Genomic DNA, 20,713 nt, shown 5'->3' with positions numbered 1-20,713 from the left:
GACTTGGAGAAGAGAGTGGAGGAGTTTGTACGGGCTTGTCTGGTGCCAGGCGTCATTCCCAGGGCAGAGAAAACCCCCATTGAGTTGATGCCTTGAGGTACACAGCCATGGGAGGCAGTACACGCCGTCTTTGGATCCATGGGAAGAGATGTACACTTCGTGGTGGTGGTGGACCAGTGGTCTAGGTACCTGGAAGTGCAGTTTGTTGACTTGGTGGTGTTTGATGATGTGGCAGTGGCATTTGACAAAATATTTGCGGCCCATGGTCTCCCAGACACTTTGTGCTGAGATAATGGACCGCCTTTCCAAGGTGAGAGTTTTGCCGAGTTCTTGAGGGAGTATGGAGTCCCCACAGGAAGATCACCCCAGTGTGGCCCCACGCAAATGGCGAAGCAGAGAGATTTATGAGAACACTCAACAAGGTATTTAGGATCGCCCATGGACAGGGCCAGTGCCTTTGCATGGTCCTCTACCAGTTCCTCAGGGAATATCGAGCGACTCCCCACTGCTCGACTGGGCTTGCTTTCCCTGAAGCCATGTTCAGGAGATGCCCCAGGTGCCTGTTGCCCTGATGTGAGTGACCAGGAGCCAGCAATAATAGACGATGCTCAGGTGGAAGAAGAGAGGAGGTGCCGGAATGAAGGTGAAAGCAAGAGAAGGGGGCTTCGGCAGGACCAGTTGGCCCCAGTGGATGAAGTGATTGTAAGGAATAGACATCCCCAAGAAAAGCGGTCACTGACATATGAGCCAAGCACCATGGGAGTGGTCGAAGTGAAGAGGTCGATGGCGACGGCCTCCGATGGGACGGCAACTGTGACCAGAAATACCACCTTTTTCAAGAGACTAGGAGAAGGTACCCAGCTGGAGTTGTCTCCAGGTAGAGACTGTGCTGAAGAATTGGATGAAGGTGGGGCTGACATCCCTCTTGTTCCCCTGGACCGAGGGGATGCAGGTGAGGAGAGACCGAGCTGGGAAGGGGGCACAATGAACTGGGAGAAGGAGACCTGCCCGCCTCACTGACTATGTACTGGACGTATGAGTAAAGCACTCCAGAGAGGGTGGAGACTGGTATACTTGCCGGCTGTTGTGGGGTGTTTAGTTTGCTTGCCACATGTTTTAGTGGGTGGTGGTTGTTGTTACATTGCTATTTGTTGTTATGAAAAAGGAGGAGTGTGGTGTCCCTTTAAGTTAGCACATGTGGCAGAGTGATCCAACTCCATTATGTGTGGGTGTTAATAAAAGGGGCCGGTCACGTGTGCTCGGCAGAGCACGTGTTGAGCCTGGATGAGATACAGGGCCTCATTATAACCCTGGTGCTCCCGTAATGAAGGGGGCTGGTGGGGCTGGTACGGGACCAGCCCCCTTCATTACGGGAGCACCGATTACGAGGTTCCCTTTGCGGGACCCGGATCAGACGTCTGGTAAAACCAGACGTCTTTTCCGGGTCCCGCGAGGGGAAGAGGGAGGTAATAACGGGCCATTCGTAATGTGCCCGTCATTACCTCCCTCCCCATTCCCATTGAGCCCATTGGGGGCTCAAATGGGAATGGGGAATGGTTCCTTCAAGGAGGAATTACCGGGTCCTCCAATTTTGGAATGACCCGGTAATTCCTCATTGAAGGAACCCGGTAATGGAGCCCGGTTTGGAAGCAGCCATGGTGCTAACAGCACCATGGCTGCCTCCAAACTCGTAATGACGCCCACAGTGTCTCCCGAGTTGTCTGTTTTCCGGGGTGGCGCACGCCACACAGGGAGGTTCCTACTAAGGGGCCCCCATACCACAGTGACATGGTGCTTAGTGGTCCCACATTGCTGCAGAAACATTGGACACTGGGTGCCTGTTCTCTTGTGCCCCCTTTTAACTTCAGCCCTATTGACCCAACTTTGTTTAACAAGCAAATTGCACAGAGGAGACCGCCAACGTGTGCACTTAATTGCAGTCCCCTGCAATTTTCAGTGTTGGCACTACAAAGTGCAAACAATGTGCACAATCCCAGGGGAACCTGGTGGGAGGCATTTACAATGGACTCCTATGGAACGGGCTAAAAGCTGGGTGATTCTATAGTAACCCAATGCATTTATGCCAGCAGCAAAATCGGATAATAAATTCAGTGTTTTTTGTAGGTGGCGCTGGTGGGGAAGGAGGCCAACATTTTAACTTCATTCCTGTACCACTCAGCCTGCTAAAATGAATGCAATTCCCCAAAGTGTTAGAGCATGCGTTATACCATGCACATAACATGAACATTACGGGACTTCCAAAAGGGCAATGTATGTTTTCTTGTCTTTCAGATGCTCTTCAGGGCCCGATTCTGAGCTCGGATAAAATGAGTGTTCATAAGTGGACATTCTCCCCTCCAGTTTTCAGCGCCACCATTTGGACGTGGGTGGAAAGATTGGATGGGAGATTTTGTGCTTTCCAGCTATAAAAGCTGATACATCTGTCTTCATGTGGCCAGCATGTGCACCAGTCACATTGCAAGCATTTCTAAAAAGTCTGTCACTTTTCTTGCTTACCAAGTGCCCTCGACCCTACAGTAAATGAGACAGGAGGTGCTGTGGGCTGAGAAATACCTTCATTATGTTACAGATACCTCAGAGGGGCCGTATCTTCACTCCTTTTTTACATGCAGATCCATGGCTTTTGGAAGAATCCCCTCCATGTGGCTGCCCTGCATCCCTGATGGTTGCTAGGGCTGTTGCCAAGCTGTAAAAAAGGCACATGCAAAAGTCGAGGCTTTGATGCCAGGCAGACAGCATATGGTGCTTGTAAGAAGCCTTGCTCCTTCATGAAAGAACACTATGTGTGTGCATGCACTTCAGAATCAGACCCCGTCTTCGATGAAAAGCCACTCTTGCAAAGCAAACATTGCATCCTAAACACCCACAGAGCAAACCGTGAAAGACAAGGTTTCTGAACTTACCGATTTCTTTAGTATAGCCAGTTTTTATTTCCATCAAACGTGCCCCGTCCTCATAAGCAGCATGCACCCTGAATCTGTACCTTATGCCAGGTTGAAAAGAATCTGTACATGTTTGAGAAAAATACAGGTCAAGTGTCATGATGGATTACAATACCTTCATTCTATTAACGCACGGTTCCTCCTTATCAATGATAAGTCTGAACTGAACAAAGAAAGGTTTAGCAAAGTGCTATCGGTGGCAATACAATGTAGGGTAGGGCTGTGCGAGAAACGTAGGCAGCTGAGGCCATAGCTGCTATTACCCCCATTAATGAGTTGGACACATTCATGTAGTCCATGCTTTTTAGTCAACACCAGTTTGCAAGGTGGCTCTGGTGGTTTCACTTTTCCCATGATATCAGATGTATTGAGCACATAGATCTAAAGTGCTCTACATGTCGTTGACAACGGGAGCGAGGCAATCCCTTTTCAGGGGTCATAGGGGGCAAGGTGATGACAAAGCAAGTAGTAAAAGCAGTGGTGCAGGTGGTGATCTTAGTGGGAACGCCAGCTGGGGTCACCTCAAAACCGCAAGAGAGGTGTACAGAGGAAAAGGGTGGAAAGCCGGAGAGGGAGACTTGGGAGAATCCTACTGGTGGGTGGGTGGGGTCGGTTGGATTCATTTTCCACAAGATGGAGGATGATCAGCAGAGGTGTTGCTAGGTTTGGAAAAGATCAGGGGCTAAGCTAATGTCGGGACTGGCGGGATTCCGGGCTAGCTATATCCTTTTGGTTGTAGCCCCTGCTTCTGAAGGCGTAGCAATCAATGCAAGCGAGTACATTGACATTGAGACATGAGGGGTCTAGGTAAAATAAGGTTAGTTGACAGTGCCCAAGGAGGCCAAAGGAGTGATGGGCAGTGGTAAGAAAAGTGGAGACGCTAGTCACTGCCGTTTCCATCGGAGGGGGGGTTGGAGGGGTCTCAGAAGTTATGGACCTCAAGGTAGCTGATGAACCATTTAAGGAATACACGCCATGTTTACAGAGTAGTAGTGGAGAAGGGTGCCAGGAATGCAGTTGACCAGATACTACAGGTTGGAATATGGATTTATGGGCATAGTACGACAGCTTTGAGGCAGGTGGGGAAGATTCCGGTTTCAAGAGACAGGTTATAGAGCAGTGAGTAGGTAAGGGGTGCCAGGGACTGGAGGTGCCAAGCTATCCACAGAAGTGGAGACTGGGTTGCCTTTCAGAAGATTGTGTGCTAGATCAGCAGGTGTGGTAGTGAGGCATTACAGGATGGAGTGGAGGTGAGAGAATTAGAACATGTGCACGAATGTGGAAGGTAGATGAAAGTGAGAGGAGGGCAGTTAGGGTGTCCTGGATCTTAGAGATTGTGGATAAGAAGGTAGTGTGAGAAGTTGTTAGCAGGCAAGTAGCAGGTGACAGAGTGAAGACAGGGCTTCCTCTTGAAGTGACTACCCAGAAAACACTGCATAGTGATGACCATCCTGGACCAGGTAGAACAGGCGAGGCCTGCAGCAGCCCAGCTTGGAGCCAGCGGGGGAGCAGGTAATGTGGTGGCGGGAATCCAGGATTTCAGGTGTCATGGTTTCCAATGGCTGGGGGTGGGGTGGCACGGGACGTAGGGTCGTGATGGCTAGAACACGGCAGGGAATATCGATGGGGGTGGCGTGAAAGGAGGGTTCTGCAGGTGCAACCCTCTAATGAAATTTGTTTTAAAAACACCCAAATAGAGGCAGGGCGGGATTTTCATATAGGACCAGAAAAATAGCGGTACCCAGTCAATTTATCAAAAACATTAGACTGGACCATAATACTGAAAAACATCAAAAACATTAAATAAATATATAAAGGGTAGTGGGGTAAAGGGTTAAAATAAGTCGGGATGGGGTGGCCGCAATGAAATGTATGAATCTGTAATGTCCGGTAAAATTAGATATGACGCAAAATAGCTACATGTTTCTTAATGCAAGGCATTAGGCAGAGCAGAGAGGGTGACCTTACCTTATAAGAGATCAGGAAGGTACGGCCAAAGGAGTTGCCAAGAGTCTGTTGCATGGTCAGAAAGTTAGGCCAGGGAATAATCAGGGAGTAGGAATGCAAGATCACTGGTGGCTAAAGGAGATGTGTGGAACATTAGTCTCCTTAAATGGCAATAGGCTCTCACTATGAAGGCAGTTGAGAAGTAGACCAGAGACAAAGCAGTTGGGTGGGCCAGGAGGCCTGTATACACACAGGATAGTGAGAGGGTGAGTGCAAGGAGTTGAGTAGGAGTGTATTCAAAAGAGAGGGGGCACAATTGGGATGGATGAAGGGGTCCATCGCTAGGCCAACAGGTCCTATCATAGAAAGCATGATTGGTAACAGCGGTAACTCCCCGTTCTGTGGCAAGCTTGGGTGGTAACAGCCCTAACCGAGGCCCTCACTTCATTCTGGAATAGAAGAATATTGTCCTAATAATTGTGAAGTCTAACAATCCCAATGGGATCCTACTACTCTGAAGGCCGGTGAGCCTAACCTTGAACATTGTGCCTAAGCCACAAGCAAACTGCAATTCCCTGGCAGGGATAGGCTGCTCCGTACCTGACTTAATGACATCACGGAAAGTTCCAGGCGGATACTTCTTCCACTGAAAACCACAGTATGATGTCCTCGGGTAGTTGCACCAGTCTACAATGTAACCCTTGATGGCAAACGGGTCCGGCTGCCATGACATTTTAATTCCATCACCTGTGCCGCTGACTCTTTCCTCCTTCATATCTTCAGCACCTGAACAAATTAAAGCAAATAATGTCATTCTGTGGGGTTTGGCCAAGGTGCTATATATATATTTATATTCATTTATTGGCATTTGTAAGGTGCTTATATTTCAAGTAAAGTGTTGCAAAGCGGCCACAGGGCAACAGGAAGCGAACAAGGGAGTTAAAGGCAGATATAACAATGACAGAGAGAGGAGGCCAGAACGTGCCTCAAATGACTAAACAACAACCACAACAACATTACTACTGGCATCCAAAGCCTAATATCCAGCATTTAAGGCAGATGCTGGAGGCACTTCAAGAAAACTGCATGACAGTCAGAAATGGGCACGTCATGATTTCCGCATCACCTGCGGCTGTGGAATATGCCTCATTTCTGTGCATTTTAAAGTGCATCCCATGTGTGAACTTGGGGTGCCTTTTGAAATGCGAAGGCAAGCCCCCTTATTTGCACAAATGCGCAAAGGGGGTGGGAACTTGCATCTGCATGCGCACATTGAGAATAGGGTACAACCTTTTTGGGCGCAAGTGCTGAGAAGCGCCAAAAAACGGTATGAGAATCTGGCTCCTTATCTCTTGCACCAAAAAAGATGCATTAAAATCCACAATGGCTTCAGAATGTCGATATTGCCTTTTCCACCCCTTTGTGCATTAGTACAAATTAGTGGGCAGTTCTGCGCATTTGAGTGTATCCTGATTCTAGAAATGCTTTTTTGTTGACCTTTCACAGTGACTAGTCCTTTAAGCGCCAGTCACAGTGAATGCGCTTGTGCTGGGCGCCTATAATCTATTAGTGTTGGCGCAGGTCACCTTTGTGAATAAGGTACTTTGCGTATTTCCAAAAGTGGTGCAAGGAAAAAAAGAACACGCTCTGTGCTTTTTATTTTAAAACCTGCGCCACTGTTGGGCCTATAGTATCCACATTCTCAAGTCTTACATTATTTTGTGAACCTTTCTGTAGTGTTCTTGTGTATTTATTGTGACGTACAGGTCAGTAATTTGTGACTCCTGCAAAGCACTTTACAAAATTGTTGGACAACTTTAGCAACCTTATCTACGCTTAGATCATTTGTCAGCATAAGCAACCGGATTCTTGGAGCTGGTTTATCTTGGAAAGACCCCTTGTCGAATGACCTCTTAGTGGAAGCTTTAAACCCTCACCGTGCTCTTCTGGCTCCACTCCAGCGATCCTCATCTCCGCGGGCAGCGAGCTCCCCACAGAGTTCCAGGCGGTGACTCTGAGTCTGTATGGAAGGGTTCCTATGAAGATCTCGGTGTGGTTGGAGGTGGCAGGAATGGATCTGTGCTGAGGTCGAGCGCTTGCATTCAGCGGTTCCCAATCTAATTTGTAGGAGATTAATTCTCCATTTGCTTGGAAATCTGGCAAAGGCTAAGGAAAATGAGACAGGCATGCCAAAAAGGTGATCCAGGGGAAGGAAAAAGCCAACACAACCATTCTCTCAACATAGTTTATCAATATATACTCTAGCGTATGTCTCGATTCAGTCACCTATTCGATACATACACATTCCACTGTCTTTTTCAAAAGCGGCCCCCATCATATGAGATCAGCATGAGTGGCAGCTACGGGGAGGGCCATTGTATCTCTTTAACCCTATTTCTGCTGTTGTTTACAATGCATTTGATAAGGGTTGTGCCGAAGTGCTAGGAAGCCTTAACCTAAGAGCCACATTTGATCTCGCATCACAATTTCTCTGAGTGAACAAATATAAAAAGTGGTGGTGGCCATCCTGGCCTGTCTATAATAACAGCACACACATTGGGCCAAATTCACAGATGCGTTTTTTGATGGCAAAGCCCTATTGGAAAACCTTCTGTGAATTAGGCCCATTATGTTGTAAGTTGGTCATAACTTACCCTCCAGTGTAAGATCACTTTGCGTCCATCAGACACTCTGTGGACTTCCCTCCAGATGTCCGGACTCACTGTAGGAGCTGAAACCAAGGAGACGGGATATGTCTTATCATCATCATACATTAAGCATCAGCCACTGGGGTGACTTAGGGGTGTGATAGGTGATGGTGGACATTTTACAAAAAATGATCTGCAGACTCTACAGTTACTCAACAGCCAAATCCTTATTAAAAGCACAACACAGAAAACCTATTTTGTCGAAGTGACAAAAATCAATCTCGTAGCCTTTGCAGATTTATTAATTTGGTCTTACTAATATGCAAGTCTTTATCTTATCTATTTGTTTGGTATCACTTTGCACCAACTGAGACCAAGACATGAAACAAGGTCAATTGCATAAAACCTCACGGAGAATTCTCAGGGCTGCTACAACTTCCGTGTCAAATACCTATAATATTTCTTTAAACCGCAGTCTGTCTCCATCCCATTGGTTAGTCATACTGAAGCGCACTCATATTTGATTCTGGCTCACCATGAAAGATTTCTTATCAATTTTGAATCTGAACAAACAAAAGTGAATATATAATAAAAAAGGATACAAAAAAAAACGACTGGAATCTAAAGTCTACCATGGAAAATCCATAAGATCGTTTTACTTGGCTCCCTTAAAAAGAATAGTTATTGAAGCCTTCCCTGAATTTTAAGTGTGTTTTATATTTTGGGGTGGTTATCAGCACTGGCCAATGGGCCAGCTTTTTCTGGGTCTGAGATCCGGCATCAGATATCTGGCCGGATCTCGGGACCCGGCCTGGCTCGGCCCGGCATGGCAGCTCGGTGATCAAGTCTGCTCTGTGCCAGCGCACGCAGAGTAGATTACATTACCATAGAGGGAACGCGCAGGTAGCTGGGGGCTCAGTAAAATATGCCAGCAAGGATTCTGGTATTTGTAATCTCTCAGTTAAAATAGGGGGAATGTCACAATTATACACGCTTCGCCTACCATATCTCTCCTTATGTTTATGAAAGATGGCTTGAAAAGTACACAAACCATGGTGTACACAAATACATAAATCCTTAAATATATGTTTGTGCGTACCTTACAATGGTGTGTGTACTTTTAAGGCCCTCTTTTATAAAGGAGAGCAGTGTTGAAAGTTGAAAGCCAACGAAGGGGGTGAGGAGGGGAGATGAGAGTGCAAGTGAGCCGTGAATATTTGCCCAGGATGTCATGTGGCAAGAGAGTTTACAATCCTGGAGATTGGAGAAGTGACTTTCCCTGATTGTGGCCCTGTGCTGCACATTAGGGCACAAGGAAAGGATACACCTGGGTGGACATTGTCACTTTTTTTTGAGAGGGCAGGCACAGTACCCCTTTGGGTGTATTTGTGGCCGACAGTTTTGCTCCAGCGTTTGGCTACCATGATTTCACCCAGGTAGCACGTTCCCAGTGTTGACGCTTACCCCCAAGACCAACCAAATTGTCATCAATGCACATGGCTCTAATTTGGATTTTTTTGTTTTACAGGGAATATTGCACTATAGGTTGCTGGGTTTAAAAGGTGAGCACCTTTCATATTTTGCCAGCATAGTTACTGGAAAGAAGCGACATGAAAGAAATTGCACCATTTTTAAACTATTACCTTCAGCATTTCCTTTGAGCGGAGTTCAACTAACAACTCTGCCCCGTCTGAACTCTGCCTCCTTGGAACCCCGCCCCCTCCTCCAAATCCACCCCCACCGCAGCCCTTGTGGGATTTCCCTTTAACTGCTTTGCATTACGACCACTGATGGTTATAGCTACTGACCATCCTCTGTGGCATGGCCATTTTGAGGGTGGTGTGTGGCTTTATTGATTTATATAGCGCCCTCATGCCCCAGGGTTGTTAGGCGCTGGCCACCTAACTGCGTAAAATGAACAGGTAAGCTTTTATTTGCACCCTGAAAGTGGACAGTGATGTCAATGATCACTGGGATGCAGGAAGGGAATTACATATTTTAGCAGTGACCACTGAAAATTGCACCCCATCCTGCGAGCGAAATTATGGGAAGTGTGTTAGGTGGCGATGTAGGTTTATTGTGTCAGTGTTACCAAGTGTAGTTGCGCCAACCCTATTGGGGTTACATTCTGAGGGGCTGATTCATGTAATTTGTGCTACAAAAAACAGGGATTTGTGTGCCATTCTGCCCGCAAATCTCTGTTTAACAAATAGGGATTTGCAGGCAGAATGGCGCAAAAATCCCCGTTTTCCGGCACACATATTCCATGAATTAGCCCCTCAGTATCTTAGTGCCTGGGCTGCACTGTCTGCAACAGGTGAGGGATAACTATAACACATTACCAGTCAAATACAACCAATGTACAAGAACGTTAGTCTCCCCACATTTGTGCTTTCATGACTAACTTTCTTGTACATAGATGGTGATTTAGACTGCAAAAGTTCCTATGAAGGAAAATAACCATCATTTTGCCTAATTAGGCACAGCGGGGCCAGTGTGTTTATAAGTGATCCTGTATTGGATTTCCAACTAGTGCACGGATCGTTTCGCACTGGAAACCTGGTCCCATTTCCTCAGACCATAGACCAGATGCACTGCAGCATTTAGCATTTTTCCCAGTTAAGATCCTGGGAGACCCTCATAGAGGGCATTATGGTGGTCCAGTCTGGAGTTACTGTGGAGTCCACTGGGATTGTTTTGTGGTGTGATATCTTAAATTACAGAGTTGTGCAATACAGCTCCTAGTGACCTGCTTGATATGCATCGACATTGTCATGCGTTCATCAAAGAGCGCCCCAAGGTTCTTTAGCTCATGGCTCAGGAGAAGCATTAGTCCTAACAGAGGTGGCCTGGAAAGTGCATGCATACTCTTCTGATTACTTGTGTTGAACGGTATAAAAAGGTCCTTTGACCCTTCTACTTGGAGGTGGTGGTACTTAATCAACAGAATACATTCTTCTTTTGCCCCAGTAACCGCCACATAGACCTGGGTATCGTTGGCATAAGAGTGAAGGCCAATCCTTCAAAAATCGAGGATGTGGAAGAGACCAGCCAGATGGATATTAAAGAGGAACAGAGATAATGGCCTTCCCTCTTGGACTCCACTGGTCACCGCCACTCAGGTGGAAGCAAAAGAGTGCTGCTGGCCATGTCTACTACAGATGTCTAGGTAATAATAGAAATGGTGTGTCTATTGCGGCAAATAGGTCTAGCATGACCAACAGCATGCCCTTCCCTGCGTCTACTCCCGCTCAGGCCTCGACCCAGAACCATAGCAAGAACCCCCAATGATTTCATTACAGAATATTCACTGCACATATTTTTCAATGCAGACTATTAATTACAATGAAATTAAATCACTGTTTAAACATACAAAAAATAAATAAGAAAAACAGATGGCTTTGTTTGTTTATTCATTTGTAGAACGCACCGGGCCGTCATGAAGTCTTAGGTTACAGTTGCATCTTAGGTTACATTTACATCTGAAGTTACGGATACATCTATCCTGGGTTATATAAACATTTACATTAACAGCTTAAAGTAACATATAAGAGTAACAGTAGTGTGCAGAGTAGAAGGTTAGCATTAATATGTACATGTGTAACACAAGTAAGGTTACAGTTACATATATAGGGTTTACATTTGCAGTTATAGGCAACATATAGGAATAGCAGAAGTATATAGAGAAGAGAATTAACATAGGTATGCTGATTTGGGAAAAGGGATATTGAGTTTACAGAGGCAGGGTTGGGGGATAACCAGGGTCCTCAAGGTGCGTCTCACTTAAATGAGTATAAAATTCGTTAAAGAGTTAGAAAAACAGAGGTAAAAAAGTAGCTGGAAAGAAGCCAATGAAAGCCTAGCAAGACAATCTCTGCCTTGTATACAGGATGAACGCCTGATTGTATCAGGTACAGAAATGATTCTATATTCAAGAGTCTCTGAGGCTGTTGCACTACAAATATTTCCATAACTTTGGAGCTGAGTGGGAAAGTGGTAATCAGGTGAAAATTGGCCAACACATCTGGATCAATCTGCTTTTTTTGTGTGATTATTATTTTTTTCTTACTAGGGCTAGGATCAGATTCCAAATTGATGTGCATTAGCTACGGAATTAGGTCCAATACATGTGGAACATCTACAGGTCGACGAAGTAAATATTTCCTATTGATGAACGAATTAGTAGATGATGAAGCAAGAGGGGGTGTAGTAAATCCAACATTTTGCTTGATAGAAATTTTGTTTGAAGAAAACGAAGACCTATTGCGGTGTGAAAGTGAGGGCATAATTGAGGAACACATGTACTGGGATTGCCCAGAAAATGAAGTAGGCGAAAGAGTCTGAGACTGATTGGCAGCCACATCAATTTTGCCTAAATGTACTCAATAGTCAGTCACGTAGTCTCTCTCATGATTAAGCAGCAGCGTCTGCAGTCATCTAGTGAGCTATGATAGTCGGTCTACGGTGAGAGGCACCAGGGGAAAGAGATGCCATAAGATTGTTAAATCCTGTAATATAGTCCTATGCGGCTAGGCAGTGTTAAATCAAGTTTTCTCCCTCTGGAGGATCTAAGGTTTGCCCTTGAGCAGTATGCAGAGTATATACAGACAAATATTTGGGGCCAGAGTAACAGAAACGTGGGTTTTGAGTGTAACCATTTTCTAAAGCGGGTCTAATGCAAGTGTGGGGTTGAGACAGAGAAGAGCATCTCTGAGTTTGAGGGCTGATATTACGCGGCCCATTCTTGTAAGATCCCATGTACAGGCTCTGACAATAGTCCGGGCTGAAAGAACAAGAGCCCTTTATTTAATTTTTATTTTTTTTATTTGAGCCCTTATTAATTCAATCTTCTGCAGAATTTCCATCAAGATGACAATCTTTTCAGTAAGCGTACTCTGAAATTTTCTTTGCATGCCAACTTTTTAACATGGGGGAGAAGTTGGCTTACCCAACTTGTAAACATTGGGTAAGCCAAAAGCCTTACATCATAGCCGAGTTTTTTCTGTTCTGTCCAGGTTCGAGACAATATAGAGCGATGGCCTTGCAATTGCTATTAGCTATGTTCCAAATAAACAAATGATCTTCTTCAGACAATGCAACTGTCTGCCCAGTTGTCTACATATAAACCCCTTAGTGTGCACATTGAGGTTGAATAATTTCTAATTCTACTAAAATACTAACAGTTTGAGTATGCACATTTCTTGGTCGTCGCCTGTATTAATTATAAAATCCCATGAACTCTTTCTGATGTCAGATTTACAGACTGTTGTATATGAACACTTCGGCCAATGGCCTTTGGTGGCAGAGAAGAAAAAAGGGAGATATGGGGCAAATATTTCATAGGGGCGTACAGCTAGTGTAAACGGCTGCAACACTCACAATAAACCGAAAGTGAACTTGCTCATCCCATTGGAAATTGGGGATAGAACAATTTTATATAAGGTTCAAGGAGAGGATGTGGACTTGTTTTTTCCTTGTAACTATTCATGGGGATTCATAGGTATTTTTTTTCAACTTGTTTTTATTGCATTTTATGAAAATAACACATAATAACCAACTGTGGGACTAGAACATTGTCCTTTTCCCCTCGCTCCCTCCCCTCTCCCACTCCCCCACCCCCCACCGGCAGTCCAATGTTTATCCTATTCTTGGTATGTCCTTGTGATTAATCCCTCAAGTGAACATGTCCAGAATTCTGATTTTATGTGGGCACCATTGCAGCATATAGTCGCTTTGTAAGTATTCTAGCACCGGCCCCCAGTCTGTTTGGAAGTTTTGACGAGCCCTTTGTATATTGTACGTAATGCGCTCCATTGCTGTGAGCTGCCAGACTCTCTGCAACCATTCTATTGTAGATGGCAGGGATTCCCGTTTCCATCTTTGGGCATTTGTTAGCCAGGCTGCAATCAGAAGGCCCATGAAATTTCTCTTCTGGGTCTTCGTCAACATCCTTTCTCGGGGGTCCCAAAAGCCGCCCATCCACACCTCTTCTCCTATGCCTTCTGCCCCTTTGAACATCTCCTGCATTTGGGTCTTTATCTCTAGCCAGAAGCCTTGCAGTTTCGGGCAGTCCCACCAGATATGTCTCCATGTGCCTTCCTCTCCGCAGCCTCGCCAACATGCGTTTTGTTTTGCGTTGTACATTCGGTGTAGTCTTTCTGGGGTATTGTGTCATGGATCAATATCTTTGTCCACGCTTCTCCTTGCTGGATCGCCCGTGTCCATTTGGGGATGATTTGCCAGGCGTATTCCCATTCGTTTCTCGTGTTCTCTCTCCCCAGTGACGTTTCCCATCTCTTCATATATTCCCATTTTGTGCCTTCCGCTTTGGTATATATGAAGTTGTACAGAATTGATACACATATTTTATCTCCTGTTTGCGTCATGATATATGTCTCGAAAGGGGTTAAGTCTCTTGTCGCCGCCTGCGTTATGCTTGGAGTGGAGAGCCAATGATGGAGTTGTTCGTATTGGTATCTGTCTCTTTCCGTGAGGCCAAGGAGTGTGCGGCATTCCGCGAATGTTCTGATCTGTTGGTCTTCATACATGTCGCCCACTTTTGTGCATTCAGAATCTAGCCATTTTTTGAAGTTATCTTTCTCTGTGGCAGGTTTGAATTCTAGGTTCTCAAACAAAGGCATGAAGGGGGCTGGGTTTATTGTCAGCGTTCCTTGTTTCGTCGCCCTGTTCCAGATTTCGAGGACTGCACTCATAGGCCTCATTAGGACCCTGGCGCTAAGTGTTTAACGGCGCCGTAAAAAAAAGGCTGCAGCGCCGTTAAACACTTAGTGCCTTATTACGAGGTCCCTTTGCGGGACCCGACCTGAACGGCTGGTCTAGACCAGCCGTTAAAGTAGGGACCCGCAAAGGGACCTTGGTGCTAAGTACGGTACCGCAATCTGCGGTACCGTACTTAGCGCCTTCCCCATTCCCATAGAACCCTGGGTGGGAAGAAAATGGGAATGGGGAAGGGCCATGGTTCAATGAGGAATTACCGCCCTGCCAACCTTGGAATGGGGTGGTAATTCCCCATTGAACCATGGCGGACCCATTACAACACCGGCACAAACCATGGTGCTAATAGCGCCATGGTTTAGCGCCGGTGTTGTAATGAGGGCCTCTCTGATTCTAAGGTTTGAGTGCCTGTGTTCGGGGCGTGTCCACCGGAGATGTTGGGGGCTTTTCCTTGCCATTGCCCTTTCTTGCGCCGCCCATAACTTCTTTGATGTGTTGAGGATCCATTCTTTCAAGACCCACAGTTGGGTGGCCTTGTAGTATTTCCGGAAGTGTGGGAGTGCCATGCCTCCTTCTGATTTAGGGGCCGTAAGTGCTATACTGGAGAGTCTCAGTGTTTTGTTCTGCCAAATATATTTGTTGATCATTTTGACTTATGATTTGAAGAACGTGGGCTGGATTCTGATTGGAAGAAATATAATAGTCTGGGTAGTATTGTCATTTTTATCACTGTTATTCTGCCCCACCATGTGATGGATAGCGGTGTCCACTTGTCCAGATCCTTTCTCACTTTGTCTAATAGGTGTGGGTAGTTTCCTGCATAAAGACCTCTGAGGGTATTGGTGAGGGTGACACCCAGGTAGCTGATCCCTTCCTCCGCCACTCGAAGTTGTAGCTCTCCTGCAGGTTTCTGTATTTCCTGTTTATTGCTTACTAGAACCATTAGCTCTGACTTTTGCCTGTTTATCTTGCTGTCTTGTGGATTGTGCCCCCCCCATTGTGATGCCCTTGATTTTGGGGGTGTTCCTAACTTTCAACAGTAGCGGCTCCAAGAAGATGGCGTAGAGGAGTGGGGAGAGGGGACATCCCTGCTTGGTACCTCTTTCGATTCTTATTATGCCTGAGAGTTCCCCGTTCATGGCAATTCTGGCCTTTGGTGTGTTGTAGTTGGCCCGTATCATGTCGATGTAGGTTTCCCCAAGGTCTAGTTCCTCCAGGGTTCGGAATAGCATGGACCACTCGACGCAGTCAAATGCTTTTTCTGCATCTATTGCCAGGAGTGCGGCAGGGGTGTTTGTGATCCCGACTTTCTCGATCAGGTGGGTGACTCTTCTGATGTTGTCGTGTGTTGTTCTGTTGGGGATAAATCCTGATTGGTCCTGGTGTATCAGTTTGGTGAGCAGGGGGGGTGAGTCTATTGGCTAGAATTTTGGTGTATAGTTTGGCGTCCAGGTTTATGAGCGCTATGGGACGGTGTGAGCCTGGTGACTCTGGGTCCTTCCCTTTCTTATGGAAAACCAATATTTTTGCCTCATTCATCGAGTTTGTGATGTTTGCGGTGCCCTTGAAGGTATTGAATAGTTCGGCAAGGAACGGGCTTAGGGTTCTCTCGTAGGCTTTGTAAAAGGTGGCTGTGTAACCATCTGGGCCCGGAGCTTTATTTTTTGGCAGATCTTTCATCGCCTTTGCAACTTCCTCTACCGTTATCTGTGCATTGAGTGTTATTTTCTCCTCTGGTGTCATGGTTGGGAGATCATTTCTTTTAAATAGTTTATTTGGTCTATCGGTATTGGATTATCCGAGAGTATAGATCTTGGTAATAATCTCTAAAGATGTCTTTTATGGCTTTCGATTGTGTTATCACTTGGTCTGCGCTGTCTCTTAGCGCCTGTACTGGTTGCCTTTGCTCTTCAGCTGTCTCGCCAGCAGTTTGTCAGCTTTGTTGGCTTTCATGGCATACCAGTGTTTCAAGTGGAGTAATTGGTCCTCACTGATGAGCCCCAACAAGGGCGAAACATGTTTGGGGATGCTTGTGGTCTCGTGCAAAAGGTATGTGGCCTAGCAGTTCGGGCTGGACTGCCCCTTTTGGGGTGAGGCCAAGCCTGATTTGCAAATGGTCTTTCCCCTTCTGTAATGGCTTAGCAGGCGAAGAACGGTGGTCTGGAGGATTGCCCAGAGCAATGCCAGTGGTTAAGATTCATTCTAAACCTTCCAGCCATCACCTCTTTGTTTTTGCTTTGTCACCCCGAGTGGGACGTGTATGCCCAGACGTCGGTCCCGTGCATGCTGGGCCTAGAGACCCAAGCTAGTCCTCACTGATGAGCCCCAACAAGGGTGAAACATGTTTGGGGATGCTTGTGGTCTCGTGCAGAAGGTATGTGGCCTAGCAGTTCGGGCTGGACTGGCCCTTTTGGGGTGGGGCCAAGCCTGATTTGCATATGGTCTTTCCCCTTCTGTAATGGCTTAGCAGGCGAAGAACGGTGGTCTGGAGGGTTGCCCAGAGCAATGCTAGTGGTTAAAATTCATTCTAAACCTTCCAGTCATCACCTCTTTGTTTTTGTAATTGGTTCTCTGCCCTCTTTGTTTGGATTGCCTCCAGCTGTCCTTGTATATGTCTATAGGCTCTCTTTAGTTACTGGGTTTGCTTATTTGTCATTTCATCCCTTATCTTCGCTAGGTTGTTTTCAAGCTCCTCTTCCCATTTTCGGGATTGTCTATCTTTCTGAGCTTTTAGAGCGATTCAGTGACCTCTAATGACCGCCTAGAAGGCTTCCCAGATAGTGGCCTTGGTAACCTCAGGGGTATTGTTTTGGTCGAAGTACTCTTCTATGTAGCTTCTGATTGATTCCCCCATCACTGGGTCTTGCATGACTTCTCTGGGGAGGGCCCATCGCCATAAGCCGGATTGTTTGCGGACGGCCGGTAGCGAGATCCAGATGGGGGAGTGGTCTGATATTGATATGGGGCCCATCTCTACCTCCTGAATCTCCCCTAGGATGCTCACCGATGCCCAAATATAGTCTATTCTGGAGCTAGTGTCGTGGGAGTGATAGGTATAACCCGGTGTCTGGCCTCTCATTTTCCGCCAGACATCCACCAACGCTAGGTTTTGCATGGTGTTTCTTAGCAATTGCGTCGGGGAGTCTTGATGTGGGTGGTTGGGGTTCGATCTGTCTTCTCCTGGTTTCGAGGCCACGTTGAAGTCCCCGGCCAGGATCATCTCCTCTTGTGAGAAGGTTTCTAGTTTGTGCAGTGTGTCTTTCAAGAACCCATCTTGGGCCGTATTGGGGGCGTATACCGTTGCGAGAGTCAATGGGCGGTTGTCTATTTGTATTTTTGCTGCCAGAAATCTCCCTTGCTTGTCTTCCAAGGTTTCTCGAATTTGGACATTGAGGGAGTCGGCGAACACTATCAACACCCCATTCCCTCCCCCATCGTTTGCATGTATTATCCTGTTGTAGCCTTTCAGTCGGATTTTCCCCTTATCCCTTTTCCGAATATGAGTCTCTTGTAGCATAATTATATTGTACTTTCCCTGTCGTAGTTGGTGCTTGACTTTTTTCCTTTTGACTGGGGAATTTAGTCCTCTGATGTTATGTGTTAGAATTTGCAGCCCCATCCTGTGGTGTGTTCTTCTGAGTCATGTGGAATACCTTGGTTTGAATGTCGTGGATTTTCCGCTGCGTGCCGGTGGGTTTCCCTTTCCCTTGTTGTGTCCGCTCCTTGTCATTGCCTCTTAAAGTGCCCTTCCCCTGTTATAGTCCCCAACTTCCACCCCCACGACCCCCCACCCCCACGACCCCTTCTCATCCCTTAGAACTTCCCTGAGGAGGGTTCTGGGCCCTATGATCGCTTGGGTGTATTGCCCCTCGCGCCATGCCCTCTCCATCTCACGGGTAACAATTACTTGAGGGGTCCTAAACCTCACTAAAAGTGTCTATGGATTCCAGTGCAGTCCCAACTCACTGCAGCTGAATGTTACTTGTGGTTGCCTCTTGATTGGTACAGTTTTGATGGAGGACTGGTGGTCATTCTTCTTCGTCTTCTCGGTGGTTGTGGCCATTATTTATGTGTTGATTCCGTGGCGCATCTCGCTTTTGCATTCACTGTAGTCCAGCCTCTTGGGGCCCTTTTACCTTGGAGTGGTTCCCTGCCGTTGGTCTGGGATCCCTCCTTCACTTGCATATTCATGGTCTGCTCTCCTTCCTCGCTCATTGTTTCCCTTCCCACACGAATAAAAGTCCGAAGGGGAACGTCCATTTATATCGTATTTGCTTTGCGGTCAGTTCTTTTGTTATTTGTGACATCTCTCTGCATTTTTGGAGGGTGGATTGTGCCAGATCTTGATAGAGTTGTATCTCTGATCCATTCATTCTGATATGGTCCATCGTTCAAGCTTTCCTTAGGACCTGTTCTATTTGTGGGTATGATGCCTTCGCTATCAGGACGTCTCTGGGGCGGGCAACGGGTTCTCCATTACGGCGTGGGCCTACTCTGTGTATCCTGTCGATCTGGATTACTGTTTCATCCTCCTCTTCTAGGATATCTCGAAAGACCTGCTGGACTGCTTGTTTGAGGTCCTTGTCTTCGACTGTCTCTGCCATATTTTTTATTCGGATATTAGATCTGCGTGACTGGTTTTCTAAATCTTCGCATTGGGATTCCAAGTCTTGGGAGGAGAGTCTCGCTAATCGCTCCTGCACTTCCGCAAACTTTTGCATTTCTTCATACAGGTTTGAACGGTCTCCTCCAGGATGTCCGTTTGTTCCTCTAGGTTCCCAATGTCTAATTTCAGTTCCTGGATTACCTGTTTCATTTCTCCCTTCATGGTCTCGAATTGGGTGTGCATGGAGGTCATGAATTGTTCTTGGAATTCTTTGAACCATTCCTTCATGTCTTCTTTAGTGGTCATGTCTGTGTTATCTTCCTCCCCACGGACTCTGTCCTCTTTCTCGCTGTGTGCCGTTTTCTGGTTTGTCGGGGTGTTCGTGCCCCAGAGGCGGTCCAAGTTCTGGTCTGGTTTCAACTTGGTGGACGTGGCTTGTGCTTGTCTGTACCTGGATTTGGACATGTGGGCTTCTCCGGTGTGTTCTTGGGTTATATGTTTGATGGTTCCTCGAAGCGCAATTATGGCCACTTCCTGTTCTGCGGTGAAGCGGTGAGCTCCCCTTCTCTTATGTTGTTCCCAAGGGTGGTTTTGCTGCGGCCTTCCTGTGGTGTTAGGGTCTGCGTGGGGTAACTGCCTCTGGCTTGGAGGTACTTGGGAATGTAGGCCCCCTGGTGGTTGTTCCCTTTTCTGTCCTCGCCACCCAACTTCTCCGAATTTGGTGGGGGCTTCTTGTCCCCTGCGTGGGGCTGTTGGGCGAAGCTGAGCTCCTCTGGATCTGTTTTTGGGGTGGAGGATCCCCCCTCCCCCGGCGTGCCTTCTGGATGTGGCGCTGATTGCTTGTATGGGATGAGTAGTGGGATTTAGATTGAGTCTGGGGAGTTACTTTGAGATCCCTCCCCGTAATTTTGAGGGCCGGGATGAATCCGCTCCCCGCCCCCCGCCGGCTGTCAGCTGGAGCTTGGGCTCGTCAGGCTTTGCTTTCTTGTCGCCCCGGGGGCTATCTTCAATTGTCCCTGTTGCTTAAGATGTGAGGGGGGGCATCCCCCCGGGCTCCCTGTGTATGCCCCTGGGGTGTGGCGGAGTTGATATGGAAATTCCCCCCTGCTTCTCCTCACCTCTCCTGTCCCTCATAGTGGTGTTTCATGGGCCCTTACGAGCCGATGGGTGGGCGCACACTCCCTCTGTGCTGCTTCTGCGGTTCTGCCTGCTGGGCCACCTCCGGATTCCTTCCGACGTCTGCTGCGGGCCTCTGCGTGGAAGCTGGTGGGGCGCCGGTGGGGGGAGACCGCCTCCGTGTCTCTGCTCCGCTCTCCGTTGCCTGCAGTGGTGCTGTCTGGTTTCACTCCCCCCCAGGGCCCTCCGCCATTGCATACGGTGCGCGGCCTGTGGAGCGGTCTCCTTCTCTCCTGTGGCTGATCGGGATCCCAGGTGACCTCTCTGCTCGCCCGGTAGCCGATACTTCTCTGAGCCTGCGAGTAGTGGGGCTTCTGGTCATACAGCTGGGCAATTTCCCCACTGAAGCTGCTTTCCGTCTTGCCAGGCGCAGCTTATGGGGGATCCAGCTCTTCTGTGGGGTAGCTCGTATCTTGAGGGGAGAGGACCTCCCTTTTCCACCTCTCCATCCGGGTGCTGGGCCGCTCGCTGGTGCTCGCTCCGGTTGTCTATGGGAGCGGGTCTCACAATATGGTAGCTCCCGCTTTCCGGGCGCCTTATCCTCCCCCGTTGTGACCACCAGATTCCGCTCTCCCCTGGGGCCCACTGCGTGCTTTATTGTCTTTCTTGATGTCGCAGTCCCGAGCTGGCAGACGGAG

At 47.4% G+C, this 20,713-nt stretch overlaps 1 protein-coding gene across 5 annotated transcripts in view; it reads right to left on the bottom strand.

Moving 5' to 3' along the window:
• The window catches only part of OSMR (oncostatin M receptor), a 608,749-nt gene that overhangs the window by 225,311 nt on the left and 362,725 nt on the right, over positions 1-20,713 (bottom strand). For all 5 annotated transcript variants that reach the window (XM_069627159.1, XM_069627158.1, XM_069627161.1 and 2 more), the window contains 4 exons: positions 7,565-7,641; positions 6,848-7,076; positions 5,511-5,696; positions 2,925-3,026 (listed from right to left, as the gene is read on the bottom strand). In XM_069627159.1, the coding sequence (XP_069483260.1) occupies positions 2,925-3,026; positions 5,511-5,696; positions 6,848-7,076; positions 7,565-7,641 (594 nt within the window). The remainder of the gene's footprint in view (positions 1-2,924; positions 3,027-5,510; positions 5,697-6,847; positions 7,077-7,564; positions 7,642-20,713) is intronic.

This window comes from Ambystoma mexicanum, chromosome 6p (assembly GCF_040938575.1).
Source record: "Ambystoma mexicanum isolate Mex_15411 chromosome 6p, UKY_AmexF1_1, whole genome shotgun sequence".
Taxonomy (NCBI): Eukaryota; Metazoa; Chordata; class Amphibia; order Caudata; family Ambystomatidae; genus Ambystoma; species Ambystoma mexicanum.
This window is presented reverse-complemented; position numbering and strand designations above follow the sequence as displayed.